The following is a 15,403-nucleotide window of genomic DNA, read 5'->3' on the forward strand; positions in this document are numbered from 1 at the left end:
GTGCGCTTTCAGAGCTATTTACATTTGTCAAATGAAGAAATATTCAGACATAGAAATGGAACTAGAGTCAGTATCCAATTTGTCAGCAGTATGGAGAATGGCTTTTAAAAAAATGGCTTGCAATATAAAAAGTATGAAACACACTTTTCGAAATTGGGGCTGTGACGGAGGCGGCGAGAATGGTGTGGTCATGGGCAGAGAATAACAAAATTGGAAGATGGAAGTCACAGTGTTGTGAGAAGTATGTGAGAAAATAAAGTTGCTTCACTGTTGTTCCTGTTATCCAATATGCTTTTCTGTTGTTCACTTCAGTTTGTGTTAAAGGGCCAAACTCAGACAAAATGGGTACATGGATTGTGGACATTCCTTTGTATGATGGGCAGCTAAATATGCAAACCAACATATTTATGGCTGCTCTCTTGCACTTCACAGCAGCAGGAATAAGGTAGTATGGTGGGGAAAAAGTGGCATGCGTTTGGGACTTTGCTGTCTGTGTTAGTGGACCTTTTCTCCAGAAGAGAGAGCTTTTATTAGTTAATAAAACACGCAGGTGAAAATGATTTAGTGCAATTGTCAGGTTTAACTATGATTACATAAATGAAGGAAGATCTAAAGGTGATTAAAAGTAAATGGTCTGGTAATTGCATGGTCTGGACCGAATTTGTGCCTAGAAGTCATTGGAGTGGAGTGCGCAAGCATACAGCAATGGACAAAGCAAGATGAAAATTGAATAGAGCAATGAGAGGTTCTTGTACTTCCACAGGAAGTTACATTTTATCACATAAGCAGATAAATGATGAAGATGATTATCTGTTTTGTGTTTTGATGGAGTTTACCTATCTAAATTTGGAAAGGTGTATAACATTATGGAATTGAAGGAACTTCTGGCAAACATATGGAAAGAAAAAATATGGTGTAAAAAAAGATATGTATAACAGTTTTGGCAGAGAAAGGAGGAATGTAGGTGGGGCAGGAAACACCCAATAGAGTTTTCCTGGATGGTGGTAGTTTTTGGGGAGTTGGAGACCTTGGTGCCGATGTAGCCTTCCCAGGGAGGGGGGCACAAGGGAAGGAAAAAGTAAGTTTGGGGTATTTGGCACAATGCTAGGGGAGCTCACAGGGCGATGCTTGATGGAGTGTGAATGAGAGAGATTGGGTAATGCAAGGAGAAAGATGTGAAGGGAAGAAAAAAGGAAAGAGTTTGAAGAACACGGGGTGCAATTTGTTGATGCAAACGTTCATAAGTTGGGATTTTCAGGGAGAAGGGGAGTGACAGGAAGTTAATGTATTGGTGAGGTTTGGTTTCAGAATGCATTCTGTAATTTCATGCAATATTTCTACAAACCTGTCTTAATAAAGGGGCTTTTTTGGCTAACTAGGAGAGTGTTGAGTGGTATCATTGCCTTAAACCAGTTCCTTCTGCGGACTCTCTTACTCCTTGGCCAGACATGGGTCACAAGTTCACTGTGCCTTAGAAATAAAGCTGCAACTCATTTGTAGAAAGACCAAGGAGACTCAAATAAGTCTTCTTGGGTTGATTAGAAGGTGGTCTAGCCGTTTGTGCTTTTGGACCGAAACCAAGACTGATTTGCATATGAATGGCACCTGTCTGTAATGCCACACACAAACTAAGTAGGTGTGGAATGGAATTCGTTCAGCGTAATTACCAGTGGCTGAGATTAAGTCAAGCATTCCATCCAACACACCACCATTTTGTGTGCTGTCTAAGACTACCAGGTCATGGAGCACTGCTTGTGGAGGTCTTCCAGCTCCCCGTGGATGGGAGGAGGGAGAATATTACTGCATCAGCGAAACTAAATGACCAGACTATGGTAAAGACAAAACTCTCACGAAAGGTAACAGTCTCACAACTAGGTGGGTGGATGGACTCTCATTCTAACCAAGAGTAAAACAGAATAATAAAGTTGGACTTCATAGGTGGCAAGATGAGGAAGTTAACTGAACACTGCGGACGCAGGTGTAGCAGATGGTGTATGGCCCACAGTTACAGTGGCTGTAGAAAACAAACCAACAGGTGCAACTCTGGGAGATCAACATATGCACAAGCCTTTTGTAGAAAAATATGGCGATGATTTATTTGGGTATTACTTATTTTTAAATCATGGGCTGAATAAATACAGAATCAAACACGTTTCTAGAAAAGAGCTTATATGAGACTCAGAAAATGAAAGTGAAAGAAATAAACACATTACAGCGGAAGAAACTTCAGAAAAGATAAAAAAAAGAGAGATTGCAGTTTCATAAAGAAAGAGTAAAGGTCGGAGAGTTGAGGCACCGTCCATATTAGCCCCAGTAGATAAACATCAAAGTGTATTTCGTACCTGCTTGGGTCTTTTCAACAGCAATCCGAGAAGCAGAAGGGATGCAAAAAACAACAGACCCTTGTAAATAAACTTCTTTGAGATCTGCAAAGCCATGCCGGATTCCCTGTGAAGACAGGAAAGGAGTTATAAATAGCTTTAGATGCATTTTCACATTATGAAGCCAGACCAGTGGCAACTGGTGTAAATGACTGTCAACAGCTGTGCCCAATAATGGAGCTGACAGCCCCTTCTAACTTTGCACAGGTACATTCTTTAGTGATTATTACCTCAGTGTCGTTTTTTTTAAAACAAGGGCAAAGTTCTGTAGTATTACATTGAACATCAAAAACAGCAATACAGAACATACAGAAACACACGGAGGAAAAAAAATCACACGGCAAAAAGATTACCAATTAAAATGCTAAAAAACCACGTACAAAATATTGTTTTCTACAATGATCTAGACACAACAAACTACAGAGGACTCGTATAAAATGCATGATTAGATAGTAACGGTTTTCAGTTGCTTTCGAAACACAGCACGGATGGGACAAGGAGGAAACCTGGGGAAAACTTCCAAAAACCAGAGGCTGTTACTGGAAAAGTTAGAGAGAGAGTATGGACTTGCAGAATCCGACAAAGTTGAGGTGCAAAGGTTTTTTACTCAATATAATATACTCTGGAAAAGTATCACTAATTGCTTTTTTATTTAATGGTGTAGGCACAAATATGTATTATAAATGTATAATGCTTTTGAAATACACCACTGGATAAGAATTGCTGGTGTAACAACATTTGTTGCGATATTGCACTGAAGAGGACAGCTTTTGACCCTAACATGTAATTAATTTTATTTTTACTTTATTTGGGAGGTTTGAAGAGCTCTACTAGCCACCTCACCGTTGTGTCAGAAGGGAATATTTCCACATCTAACACATAGTTTTGTATTTTATAGTCATCTGGACTTTAAAAGCAGCTGGAATGGAAGACACATAAACTCTTGGATTATATTGAAGCACAAACATGGGTAAGGCCAACACGTCTGCTAATAAATAAAATTGGCTCTTCAGATAATGATGGGTTCCGGAACCCAATATGTCCTCACACACACCCTGTCGATCCACCCATTGACTAATTATTGTGTTCACCCTCTTTCAACACCCACAAACTAAATAACATATACAAGATTAACTAAAAGAATAAAAGTAGGGAAAAGAAAGTGTGCTGCTGCCTAAACACGGTGGGCATATACTTAAAATACCAAAATTTACCATAGCAAGGGGTGGCTGAATTGCACGAGTATTGTACATAGTGTATCCTTCTTTTAATGTTCCATCATGGTCGACATGTTTAGAATCAACCTATTGTGATCATGGAATAGTAAAGCAGTGGTATGCTATGGACAATACCATTCCATGATGGTCGTCTGGTTTAGAGGCAGTGGCCGAGTGGGATGTCACTCACTGGAGAAGAAATCAGAGGCTAGGAAAACTCCCCTTTAGCAGTGTTTTGGGAGCTGTAGAATGCTGTAAAAGCGAAAAATAAAAAGGGGAGAAAGCAAGCAATGAAAGAGTTCATATAAAGCAAGCATTTACAATGCAATGGTCTCAGCAATATTATAGGTAGAGCTATTGGCATTGCTCATAATTTTGGTATTTTTTTTATCCCTAAATTAATGGCATTGTCATTTCTATTGGCAATAGCTGAAATTTTTGCAAATGTGAGACCTATTGCATTAGCAGAGAGAGAGTGAGGTAGTGAAATAGAGAGAGAGAGTTAGGTATTTAAATTGAGAGAGAGTGAGGTAGTGAGATAGAGAGAGTGAGGTAGTGAAAGAGTGAGGTAGTGAGGGAGAGGGATGTTGTGAGGTAGTGAGATATACACAGAGAGTGATGTTGTGAGGTAGTGAGATAGAGAGAGAGTGAGGTAGTGAAAGAGAGAGTGAAAGTGAGTTAGTGAGATAGAAAGAGAGCGCGTGAGGTAGTGAGATAGAGAGTGAGTGAGGTAGTGAGTTAGAGAGAGAGAGTGAAGTTGTAATGTAGTGACTTGCAATATCCTTATAAAATATGGCAGGGGGTCTTTTATCACATATATATAAAAAAAATCTCAAATATGTTGGTGGGAAAGAGAAAAACATGTCTGCCATATTCGGACGACAGGTGGAAGTCTACCAGCAGTCTCAAAGGGATTGATGAAGTGAATGGGGGCTACCAACCAACTCTTAAAAGCCATTGAAGTCGATGTATGCCTGTCGGCTGTCCTCACAGACCAATGGAAAGGCTGGCCAGAGAACCCAAAGTGTTTGTGAAGTAGATTGAATCAGAACTGCTAAATCAGAATATTTGGTCAGGTCAATGTAGTTCGCCAACCAGACGCAATGAGTTGCCAGGTCGGTAGAAGCCACTCAATCACCTCCAGGGGGATGGCAACAAGTATGCATGTCATCCAGCGATAGGTCTTCAAGTAATCAGTGGAATTAGGGTAAGGGCAATACCAACAGAGAAAGACAAAGGATGTATGGTATGTACAAACGATACTACTGTTCCAATTGGTACAGGTAAGTTGGAAGAAATTAATTACAATAACCATTTCATTTTCAAACCAGCAGATAAAGTGTAGGTTGTATTACCACCCATCTCCACTGGTAATGAGATAAATGGAAGACTACCAGTCTCCAGGAGACTAGTCAAGTTGATGAAGCCCTACAAGCAGTGTCAAAAGGATTCTGGAATATGATAAGGCCGGCTAGAAAGAAGTGGTTCATTTGCCAGAAATCTCTAATTGGGTTTTCTAAGTGTGGTAACCTAAAAGAGTTGAAGTGATTAAAACAAGTCACAATCTGCAAGACCTGTAGATTAGGAAAGGCACTAAGAGCCTACTGTACTTGGTGGAGGAAATGGAGGTGTAGTAACTATACCGCAGTGTTTTGGATATGGATGAAAACATACTTGCTCTAACCTAAAAATTCCACAATCAAGCTCTTGACAAAGTAGATGGAGGACCAAGGCTGTATGCAGTGGATTGGTTAGGTAGGTGGCAGCTCTCCCGTAATTTGCAAGGGTCTGAGGGGGGGTGGCAGTCGGAAAACCACCCCAAAGAGTTACGTCAACTCGTTAAAATAATAAATGCTATCTTTCAGAAGTTGGCACATGATCGGCGTCCTCCTATTAACAGGGTTGGAATACATCTTTTGGAGTATTGCCAACGGGGTGGTGCTATGAAAGAAGGCCTAGCACTCAGAAGTTAGACCCCATTGTTGGTCATGAAGATGGGTGATCATCGGCCACTTCTTATGGAGTTTACCAACGGGTGGCAACATGATCCAAACCCCTCTGTAATTTTTGAAAGGTGGAGAGCTGTATAACAACTGTGTTCATGTGTTTGGCAGATCTGCGGAGGCCTAGAACAGTGCTGGACAGCAATATAACACTACTGCTTCAAAAAGTGAAGCTTCTATTACAAATGTGAATGCATATTTGCTTGTATACACTAAAAGCAATCGAGCAACGAAATGAATCATTAACTTCTCAATCCCGGAGTAGTCTCCTTGGGGTTCTGAACTACATCCCACTGCCTAAAGTAATTACGTTGCTACTGGACAGCCAAGTATACCTCCACCATCCCAGGCCTAGTGCCTATTTTGCACTCAAAACAACGCTGATCAGAACGTATTAGCGGGAACAGCATTTGTCAGTAAATTAAGCATAACATTTCACCACGCTGATAAGCAGTAAAATCAAGGTGGCTCAGTACAATACACAATTTCGAACGAGTTATAAACTATTATAAATATACATATGACCCAATACAATAGTGAAGTGTTTTAAGAGGCAGTTCCGAGTCTCCGGTTTCCTCTCTTCAGTAATACTGATTTTTGCTCAACTCGCTCACCATGGCAATGCGTCCTAAAAGAGGAACGAACGAGAATTGAGCACGACATATAGCACTAAAAGAAATATAGAGGATCAAACATCACCATACCTGGTGCAAAAGGGTCAAAGGGTCAGGTTATCTCCATGTCAGCAAACCAAGTATTTAAATAAAATCGTAGAAAACAAACGTACATAGTTTGTGTGTCGGAATATATACACAGGACGCCAAACGCAGCAAATACTGGCACACCTCCAGAATAGTCCAGAAACGCTTTCTTTTACTGCCAATGGGAGAGAGAAGCTTACACAACGCTGCAGCAAACGAGCAACGAAATTAATCATTAACTTCTCAATCCCGGAGTAGTCTCCTTGGGGTCCTGAACTACATCCCACTGCCTAAAGTAATTACGTTGCTACTGGACAGCCAAGTATGATTCCACCATCCCAGGCCTAGTGCCTATTTCGCACTGAAAACAACGCTGATCAGAACGTATTAGTGGGGAAAGCATTTGTCAGTAAATTAAGCATAACACGACAGAGGCTGATGGAGCGTGGGCATTTCCGTCGTTTTTGTTGTTGCCACAATAACACCGTGTGACTTGCGTCGCACAGGATGAGTTCCACGTGTCAGCCACCTTTACACAGCGGGTTTTGTGCGTGCTGCAGGGATTGGCTGGCTCCTGTGCATTAGACGCTGTGGGTGCCGCAGGTCAGGGCCGAGGCAGCGACCGCAGCATTTCAGGACTAAGGTGCATTGTCAGAGCTGAGGGCGTGTCCCGTTACTGGGGGTGCAGGGTGCAGCGGATCAGTGTTTAAGCTGGGAAGGAGGGGCAGAGGGATTATTAGCCAGGACTAAGGTGCATTGGCAGAGCTGAGGGCGAGTCCCATTACTGGGGGTGCAGGGTGCAGCGGATCAGTGTTGGAGCTGGGAAGGAGGGGCAGAGGGAGTATTAGCCAGGACTAAGGTGCATTGGCAGAGCTGAGGGCGAGTCCCGTTACTGGGGGTGCAGGGTGCAGCGGATCAGTGTTGGAGCTGGGAAGGAGGGGCAGAGGGAGTATTAGCCAGGACTAAGGTGCATTGGCAGAGCTGAGGGCGAGTCCCGTTACTGGGGGTGCAGGGTGCAGCGGATCAGTGTTGGAGCTGGGAAGGAGGGGCAGAGGAAGTATTAGCCAGAACTGAGGTGCATTGGCAGAGCTGAGGGCGAGTCCCATTACTGGAGGCGCAGGGTGCAGCGAATCAGGGTTGGAGCTGGGGAGGAGGGGCAGAGGGAGTATTAGCCAGGACTGAGGGGCATTGTCAGAGCTGAGGGCGATTCGGAGTCTCATTACTGGGGGTGCAGCGGATCAGGGTTGGAGCTGGGAAGGAGGGGCAGAGGGAGTATTACCAGAACTGAGGGGCATTGTCAGAGCTGAGGGCGAGTCCCATTACTGGAGGCGCAGGGTGCAGCGGATCAGGATTGGCGCTGGGGGGGGAGGAGGAGCAGAGGGAGTATTAGAATAGCAGGGGACGCTGCCAGGACTGAGGGGCATTGGGAGAGCTGTCGTGAATCGTCGGGTGGACACGCACCGGCCTGCGATCCTAATTAACACCAAAAAACTGGGGTCCGAGGGTGTGGGGGTGTGAGGGGCATGTCTTACCTCGCAGAGCGTCGGAGAAGCATCCAGGCGCTAGCCAGTCGCTGACCTCAAGCTGCTCGGGTGGAGGGTCCTCTCGGGCCCGCCAGGTGCAAACCCTCTGATGCTCGGAGTGGGCGAGCTCTCAGATGCCAGCTAGGGGCAGCCTTCCTCTGCTAGGACAGAAGCAGATAACATCAGGGCCGCTGCGGGTTGTATTTGATGCCCCGTGGGTGTGTGTGGGGGGAGGGGGCTGTCAGGCCCCCGTCGGTGTCACCCCTCTAGTCCCCTGCTGCACTCTCGGCACGGGGTGATGCGGGATGCTGAGGCCATTGCAGAAATGTTTAGGAAAAGTGAAGGAGCGGGGAAAAGCATTCCCTGTGGGTGTGTGTGCTTCGAAATGCCGAGTCGGGCGGAGCTAGGCACTACGCAGGGCAGTTTGCATGAGCCCGGGAGCCGAACATGCCATCAGGATCTACACCTAAAGCCATTAGACAATACCAAACATGACAGAGGCAGATGGAGCGGACTGAAACAAGAACAAGTCACAGAGACGAGACGGGGTGACGGACGAGCGCGGAGCATTCAGGAGGGGGCGGGGAGGAGAAAGCCGAAGATGCAGTACGTAGAGGGAGGGGAACACGCGCATCAAGCAGAGAGGGGACTGTGGGGGCAGCATAAGAGATAGAGAGCATCAAACAGGGGTGCAGGAACACTAAAAACGGCATAAACGGGGGCAGAGGCAGAGGCTCGATGCTCACCTTCACTGCGGTGAAAAAAAATGGCGGCCGCAAGCTTCTGAATTTTTCGGAATCGGGGGCGTGGTTTTGTGGTTCTGAGTGACAGACAACGTCACTGTCTAAAGAACAGCAAAACTTACGCCCCCAAATCCGAAAAAGACGGGGCTAAATTGGAGTGACGCATCTCTCCTCCAATGGCTGGCCTCCGTTTAGGAAGCCAGCCAATGGAGGAGAGACGGGGCAGGGAGGCGGGTTAAACAGCACTACTAAGAAACATTAAATCTCCGACCCCAGACTGCGCAAGCGCAGCCTTTAGGTCCTCGACCTAAAAAGAACCTTTTAAAGGTTCTCGGGAGTCCAGACCCTGCACACAACTGCCTTATGAAAAGTCTCCAGTTTTGGAATTCCCTCACCCCGAACTTACCCAAAAGAATTCCAGGTAAAGCTGGTAAAATACACACTTTTAGCAACAAGATACTTCATTTTGGACACCATCTTTCTGGCCACTAGAATTAGGCCCCCACCTTCATTAGCCAGGAAGGTAAAGCATGTTGGTGTCCTAATGGATAATAAGCTTGATGTGGCGATTGAGTGAATGCCACCATTTCTGCCTTCTACACACTCAAGATAGTGTAGAAGATACTTCCTTTTATTCCCTCAACCCTACAAATAACAGTGGGGACAGCCATAGTGTTGTCAAAACCAGATGACTGCAATGGGCTTTATCTCAACATTCAATTGCAGTATATGACCAAGCTATAGTCCCTCCAAAATGCGGCTGCAAAGCTGTTGCCGGGAATCCCTAAGTTTCAGTCAGCTAAACCTGCCTCATTGGCTGACAATTAACCAAAGAGTTTGTTTCAAAGTCCTCTGCATTAAGTATAGGGCTTTGCATGATTCTGTCTCAAAATTCCCTAAAGAAAGTTTCAAACAGTATCATCCAGACAGGCTTCTCTGCTCAAGTGCTGCCAAGTACATTGTTGTCCCTAAATTCAAGTGCTCCTCCTGGGGTGGAAGCAGTTTTTGTGGTAGAGGTCTCGAAATTGTGGAACACCATTGCCCTGCACGTGAAGTCAATGCCTGATCTTCGGTCTTTTAGTAAGGCTCTGAAAACGTGGCTTTCTAATTATTAGCTGGGCTAGCATTCTCCAAATCACAGCAGCGCCTAGATGCCTCCAGGTAATTGTTTGAGCTTTAGAAAAGTATTTAAGATAACACAAATGTAGTAGTGGAGCCTGTAATACAGATGCAGTTATTTACCCACTATCTATGATGCAAATTGGTTTGAAAGATTTCCCTGTACTAATAATAATTTACTGATAATCAATAGATACACAAGAAAATCATCACAGATATTACAACAGCAACCATTATAGTTATCACGAGGTTGAAAACCAGCTAAATTCTCTTGTGAACACGGTATATGACACATCTACCAATCTGCGTGTTTTTCCAAAACAAGTAGTACTATTTTCGTTTCAATGCATAATGTAATTGGAAAATAATGTTTAATGAGATAAGTAAATGCTGAGATTTGGCTAATAATTGACAAATAATAGCTCCCTCAAAAGACAAGCCACCACGAAACGGCATTTGCGAGGTAGCTTTCTATCTGATATGTCAAAAGTCCCCATCAGCAACAGATCACCATGAATAGCATCCATGAAAAATGTTAATATCATGTACTCAACGTTTTCCATTATAACTAAATGCAAAAACGTACAACGGTGGGGGGGAACATCCTGATAAGGATCATAGGGTCAGATGTATCAAGCATTTTTGCGTTGGCAAACGGGCAGATTCGCAAGAATCTGCCCGTTTGCAAATGCAAAAATTGCTTTTCCGATGGAGCAAATCAAATTTTGCGATTTGGTAACCTGGTACCGAATCACAAAATGGGTTTGCGATTCGGTATTAGGAAGGGGCGTGTTAAGGGGTTCCCTTCCTAATACTGAATCGCATTTGTATGTATGAATGCTTTGTGACCGCAATTGTGGTCGCAAAACATTCACATTTTACCACCAACTTGAAGTAGGTGGTCACCCATTCGCAAATGAGAAGGGATCCTCAAGGGACCCCTTCCCCTGTGTGAATGTTTGTAAAACCATTTTTAAGAGCTGGCAGTGGTCCCACAGACCACCGCCTGCTCTTTAAAAATGAAAGGAAAACGTTTCATTTTTCGTTTTGTAAAGAATCTCGTTTTGTTTTAAGGAAAATGGTTTGCTTTACAAAACAAAAAGATTGGTTTATTGAAACGCAATCACGGACATGGTGGTCTGCTGATCTCAGCAGGCCACCATCACTGTGATTTTTGCATTTCTTGGGGGTTTGCAAATTGCGACCTATCTCATTAATATTCATGAGGTAGGTCATTTGCGACCCCCTAGGAATCGCAAAAAGTGTACTATACACCTTCATACATTGCATTTTGCTTTTTCCTAATTGCGAATCCTTGTGATTCGCAATTAGAGAATCGCAAAATGCAATCTACATACATCTCACCCATAATCTTTGTAGATCACCCTGCCTTATCTAAGACTATGGCAATGCTATTTTGTGTTGCTATAATGCTATTTTCCAAGCCTTACGGCTGGCCCAAATAACATAACTTCAAAGTAATCTCAGCTATGAATTGCTCCATGCAGAACCTTAATTTTACCTAAGAAGTGTCATCTTCTACAGAATGACTGGCATGAGGATTGCAGAGAAGGTGGTAATGTAGCCATTCCAGAAAGGCCTAAAAATGCTCTTTATGGCCAACTACCCCTGCTTTCCCATTTATTTTCTTTAAGACACATTTGTAATGAAGCAGACTTTGATAGTATGCTGCCCTGATGAATTAAAATAAATGTTACAAAATTAGGCCTTTTGACTCCTGTCACTAGTACAAAGCTGGGCTTTCTGAAATTCCTACCCATGTTTTAACCACCTTTGCAGCAAATAGAAAGAGGCTAGTGTGCCAATGTATGAATAAATTCCAGCATAATAAATAAGTAACACAGAGTACAAGTTTTGTTTTACAAAAAAACAGGTGGTTCTACCTTAAAATAACACACGTCTTAGATGATGAACAGATACTGCTGTTTTCGGATTTTATGGGTTACCAGTCACTAATCCAGAAAAAGGGTTTTCCGTAGGCCTGTGGGAGCAGTGGTAGTCGGGGTTGTATGCCTGCAATGCACTGGACCACATACTTACGGGCAAGATACATTGACTTGTTTTAAAGGGAAGAATAAAATGGAATGCCCAAACACTCCCTAAGGCTGTGGCCTTCACCATCTCGCACACTCAGTGACTGGTGATGACGTACACCTAGTGGGCCTGCTGCCAAGAGGAGGCAGAACGGACACATGATTTCCAGCGATCAATGTGGAGAAAGTAAGAGAGTAAGGAAATGGTTCTCAATACAAAAGTAGGGAACCACCGGTAGACAATATTTAACGGGGTCCAGTGTACATGTCCAGTCCACCAAATAGCAAAAAAGTACAAAGTTCCCCTAGGGAAAGATAAAAAGTATGTGTGTGTTTGGGAGGAGAAAAAAGGCAGGGAACAAGACGGTGTATCCATCGCTGTTCGATCCTGAACAGGGCTTGTTGTGTAATTGTCGGGTGAGACTCGAGTACTAGCCACTTGATGCTATCTGCCTGGTGGCCATGTTGGACGTAGTGTTCATAGAGTCTTGTGTGGGTTTTTGAGCACCGTATATTTCTCTTATGCTCCATGATTCTTAACTTAACCTGCCTCATTGTCATGCCAATGTAGTTTTTTCCGCAGGGGAAGATCAGCAAGTAGATACATCTGGGGCTATTACAATTTGTATGTTTATTCATGTGCCAGGTAAAGGTATCCGATAGTTTAATATCTTTACACTGTACTGTCTATTGGCATACAACACAGCCCCCGCACTGATAGTGACCAACTACTGGTGGAAGCCTCCACAAGGTACTTTGGCCAGTGGTCGTTTGTTTTTTGGGGCATGTATGAATGAGGGCATCTTTAAGATTGGACGTGCGTTTGAAGGCAAAACGGGGACGTGGGATGTCAAGGCCCCCTGTGTTCAGTAACCCCCAGTGTTTGTTCACAGTTTTTTTCAGAAACGCTGAATTCTTTGTAAAGCAAGTTACGCAAGTGATCAGGTTGTCAGGTTCTTTGTGACGTGTCTCCAAAAGGGCCTCTCTAGGGTTATTGAGGGCTCTTTTGCGTGAGACCCTTGTGGACTGACCCACCTTCTTTTAATATCACCACTCTCTCACGACTACACCTTCACCAGACCCCTCACATGCACTCAACCATTGGCTGGAACAAAAGAACTCCAACAAAGAGCGCCTTTTGGCACCCGCCGGACATTGCAGCGCCAGTCTGACGAGGAGCAGGAGACCAATGATGAAGCATGACACCTAGCTGACTGGGTGTGTGAGGTCTTCTGGTTCCAATAAGGGAACATCCTGTTCCCTGCCTTTGTTCTCCTCCCAAACACACACATACTTTTTATCTTTCCCTAGGGGAACTTTGTACTTTTTTGCTATTTAGTAAGGAAATGGTGTTATATTTTGCTTGTTCTTAGAGTGTCTGCCACTGTGTCTTCCTTTAGAGCTCTTTTTTCGGAATTGTTAGGTATGCAAATGTTGCGTGTGGTTGGAGTATTGAGGGTGGAAGTTAGATGCAGATGCTGAGCTGTGAACATCTTTTCTGGGTGAGGCATCCATCCCTCTCCACTGGTGAATAAAGAAACCTCCATACAACACTGACAATACTGTACATTTGAAGACCACGAAAGAGGAGTTAAAAAGAATATGAGAAGTGATGTCACAACCCTAGCACATCCTTCATGTACATCCCTTTAAGATTATTTATTTAGAGTCACAACAGAGAAATACATAATATAATATATAATATATGTATGGAAACGTGTATACAATCTAGCTATAATAACTGAACCATACACTCCTGTACATCTTGCTATTGTCTTTGAATGTAAAGCAGTGAGTGTTTTAAACAATATGTAAGTCCCCATTCCATTTGTAATCTTTGAATTTATAAACACATCAATTGCATGTATTGAATCATAAACAAACATACTATTCAATTAAATATAGACTAAGGAATGCAACACTTTCATAAGAAGCTATACACTTTTAAAGTTTAATTTGTATTTGGAGCTCGAAGTCAATATCAGGAATGACATATGAAGTCAAAGGCGATCATGTCGAATACATTATAATGTGACATTGTGCATGAGATTTGGGACAATGTGCAGGCTTTATCAGCTCTTTGACATAGTCTACTGGATAATATGTACTTTATAAAACTTCTAAAACTAATAAATACACATAGAAATGTGAAAAAAATCTTAATTTCAGCTTTCTTTTTCTTAAATCACATATATGTTGAACAAATAAAGGTGCACATCGGATGAGAAACTACTAAAATCGACATTTTTAAAGAAACGTACAGCCTTAAGGAATTAATGTTAAAAATAAAAAAATAATGTGCTTAGGAATTAAAGTTAAAAATACAACAAGCATTGACGTAGCCAATAGGTCTCGCCTTTGGGACCTTATAAGTGTTTACCCATGCAAAACTTGATGTTGTTGCACCAGGATATTGTGCTGGATAACTAAACACTTATACAGTCCCAAAGGCATGACCTATTGGCTATGCCAATGCTTGTTTGAGGAAGTTATCAGGGATATTGTTATGGGGTGACAGTAGTTGTTTTGCAATATTGCCCAATGTATTTTCCCAATGCTGTTATTTACCTTGTTTCCTTTCTGTACCCCATCCCATGTTTAAAAAATCCTAATAAAGATTGCAAAAGAAAATGGCCTTGCTGGGATTTCTAAACGTCCTACAAAACTTCCCTTAAGTAATCCCTCATAGTTGGCTTGCGAACTGACAGCCAAGATTTGTTCCTTCCTCTGGTCGAGTCAAACTCCCAGTAGTGCATTCAACAAATGCACCTGAACTATCTAAAACGGAGGCTTGGATATGGCTGACCTCCACTAAAACTTGTGGGTGTGAGATTCAGGTATTAAATAACTTGTTATATGGAGGTCATGAGTACCCAACCATTCCCTGTTAAGATTTCCCTGGTTTGTCATAGCAACATACGACGTCTACTGTATAGAAATCCCATTCCCCACTTTCTGCCTGAGTTTACGAAAGTGACGTTTCGATGCTGGAGGATTCAATAGGTCAGGAGACCCACACATGAGGCGCCACTCTAGGAGGGCAGATGGCTTCTCCATAGTGCATGTTTGAAAGGGTTTGAACTATTGGATCTAATTGGGATACTGAAGCTGGGGGGTGTTTGGCAGGGCATGCAAATTAAGTTGTTCCAGACTCTTCAAGCAGAATTTGAACTTCATAAAACCCAATTCTATAAATACTTGCAATTGCATAACCTGTTCAGAAATGTGACTTGCATGAAACTTCACAATCCATCCTGCTAGAAGCCAAAATTATGTGTGTCCCTCAGGAAAGGAGGTACGGAATACATCTATAAATCCTGATCATAAATGCGACAGGTTTGCAGTGTTTAAGGAACAATGGGAAGGCTAGGTGTGCGCTCTAGATAAAAACGATTGGAAGGATACTAATGGACTGTAGTGAGCTGGTCATTTTCTCACGGCTATGCCTCATACAACTGTCCTACTTGCACACCACATACTCTTCGTGTGAGAGGCTATTGTAGGTGGGCACAATTGTTTCACCCCTGTCCTCCCTATAAAGTACTTACAAATGTGATTTCTTCCATATAGTCTGGACTTTTCCCGTCTTGGTAAAGTACTGGCCTGACAAATTGGTCACCCTTACTCGAATAATGGGAAGACTGATTGATCGTATTCTCCAC

At 43.1% G+C, this 15,403-nt stretch overlaps 1 protein-coding gene across 1 annotated transcript in view; it reads right to left on the reverse strand.

Moving 5' to 3' along the window:
• Positions 1-15,403, reverse strand: part of LOC144823337 (NXPE family member 4-like) — a 158,061-nt gene that overhangs the window by 59,717 nt on the left and 82,941 nt on the right. The window contains exon 2 of the mRNA XM_078681786.1: positions 2,343-2,448. Coding sequence (XP_078537912.1) covers positions 2,343-2,448 — 106 coding nt within the window. The remainder of the gene's footprint in view (positions 1-2,342; positions 2,449-15,403) is intronic.

This window comes from Lissotriton helveticus, chromosome 3_1 (assembly GCF_964261635.1).
Source record: "Lissotriton helveticus chromosome 3_1, aLisHel1.1, whole genome shotgun sequence".
NCBI lineage: Eukaryota > Metazoa > Chordata > Amphibia > Caudata > Salamandridae > Lissotriton > Lissotriton helveticus.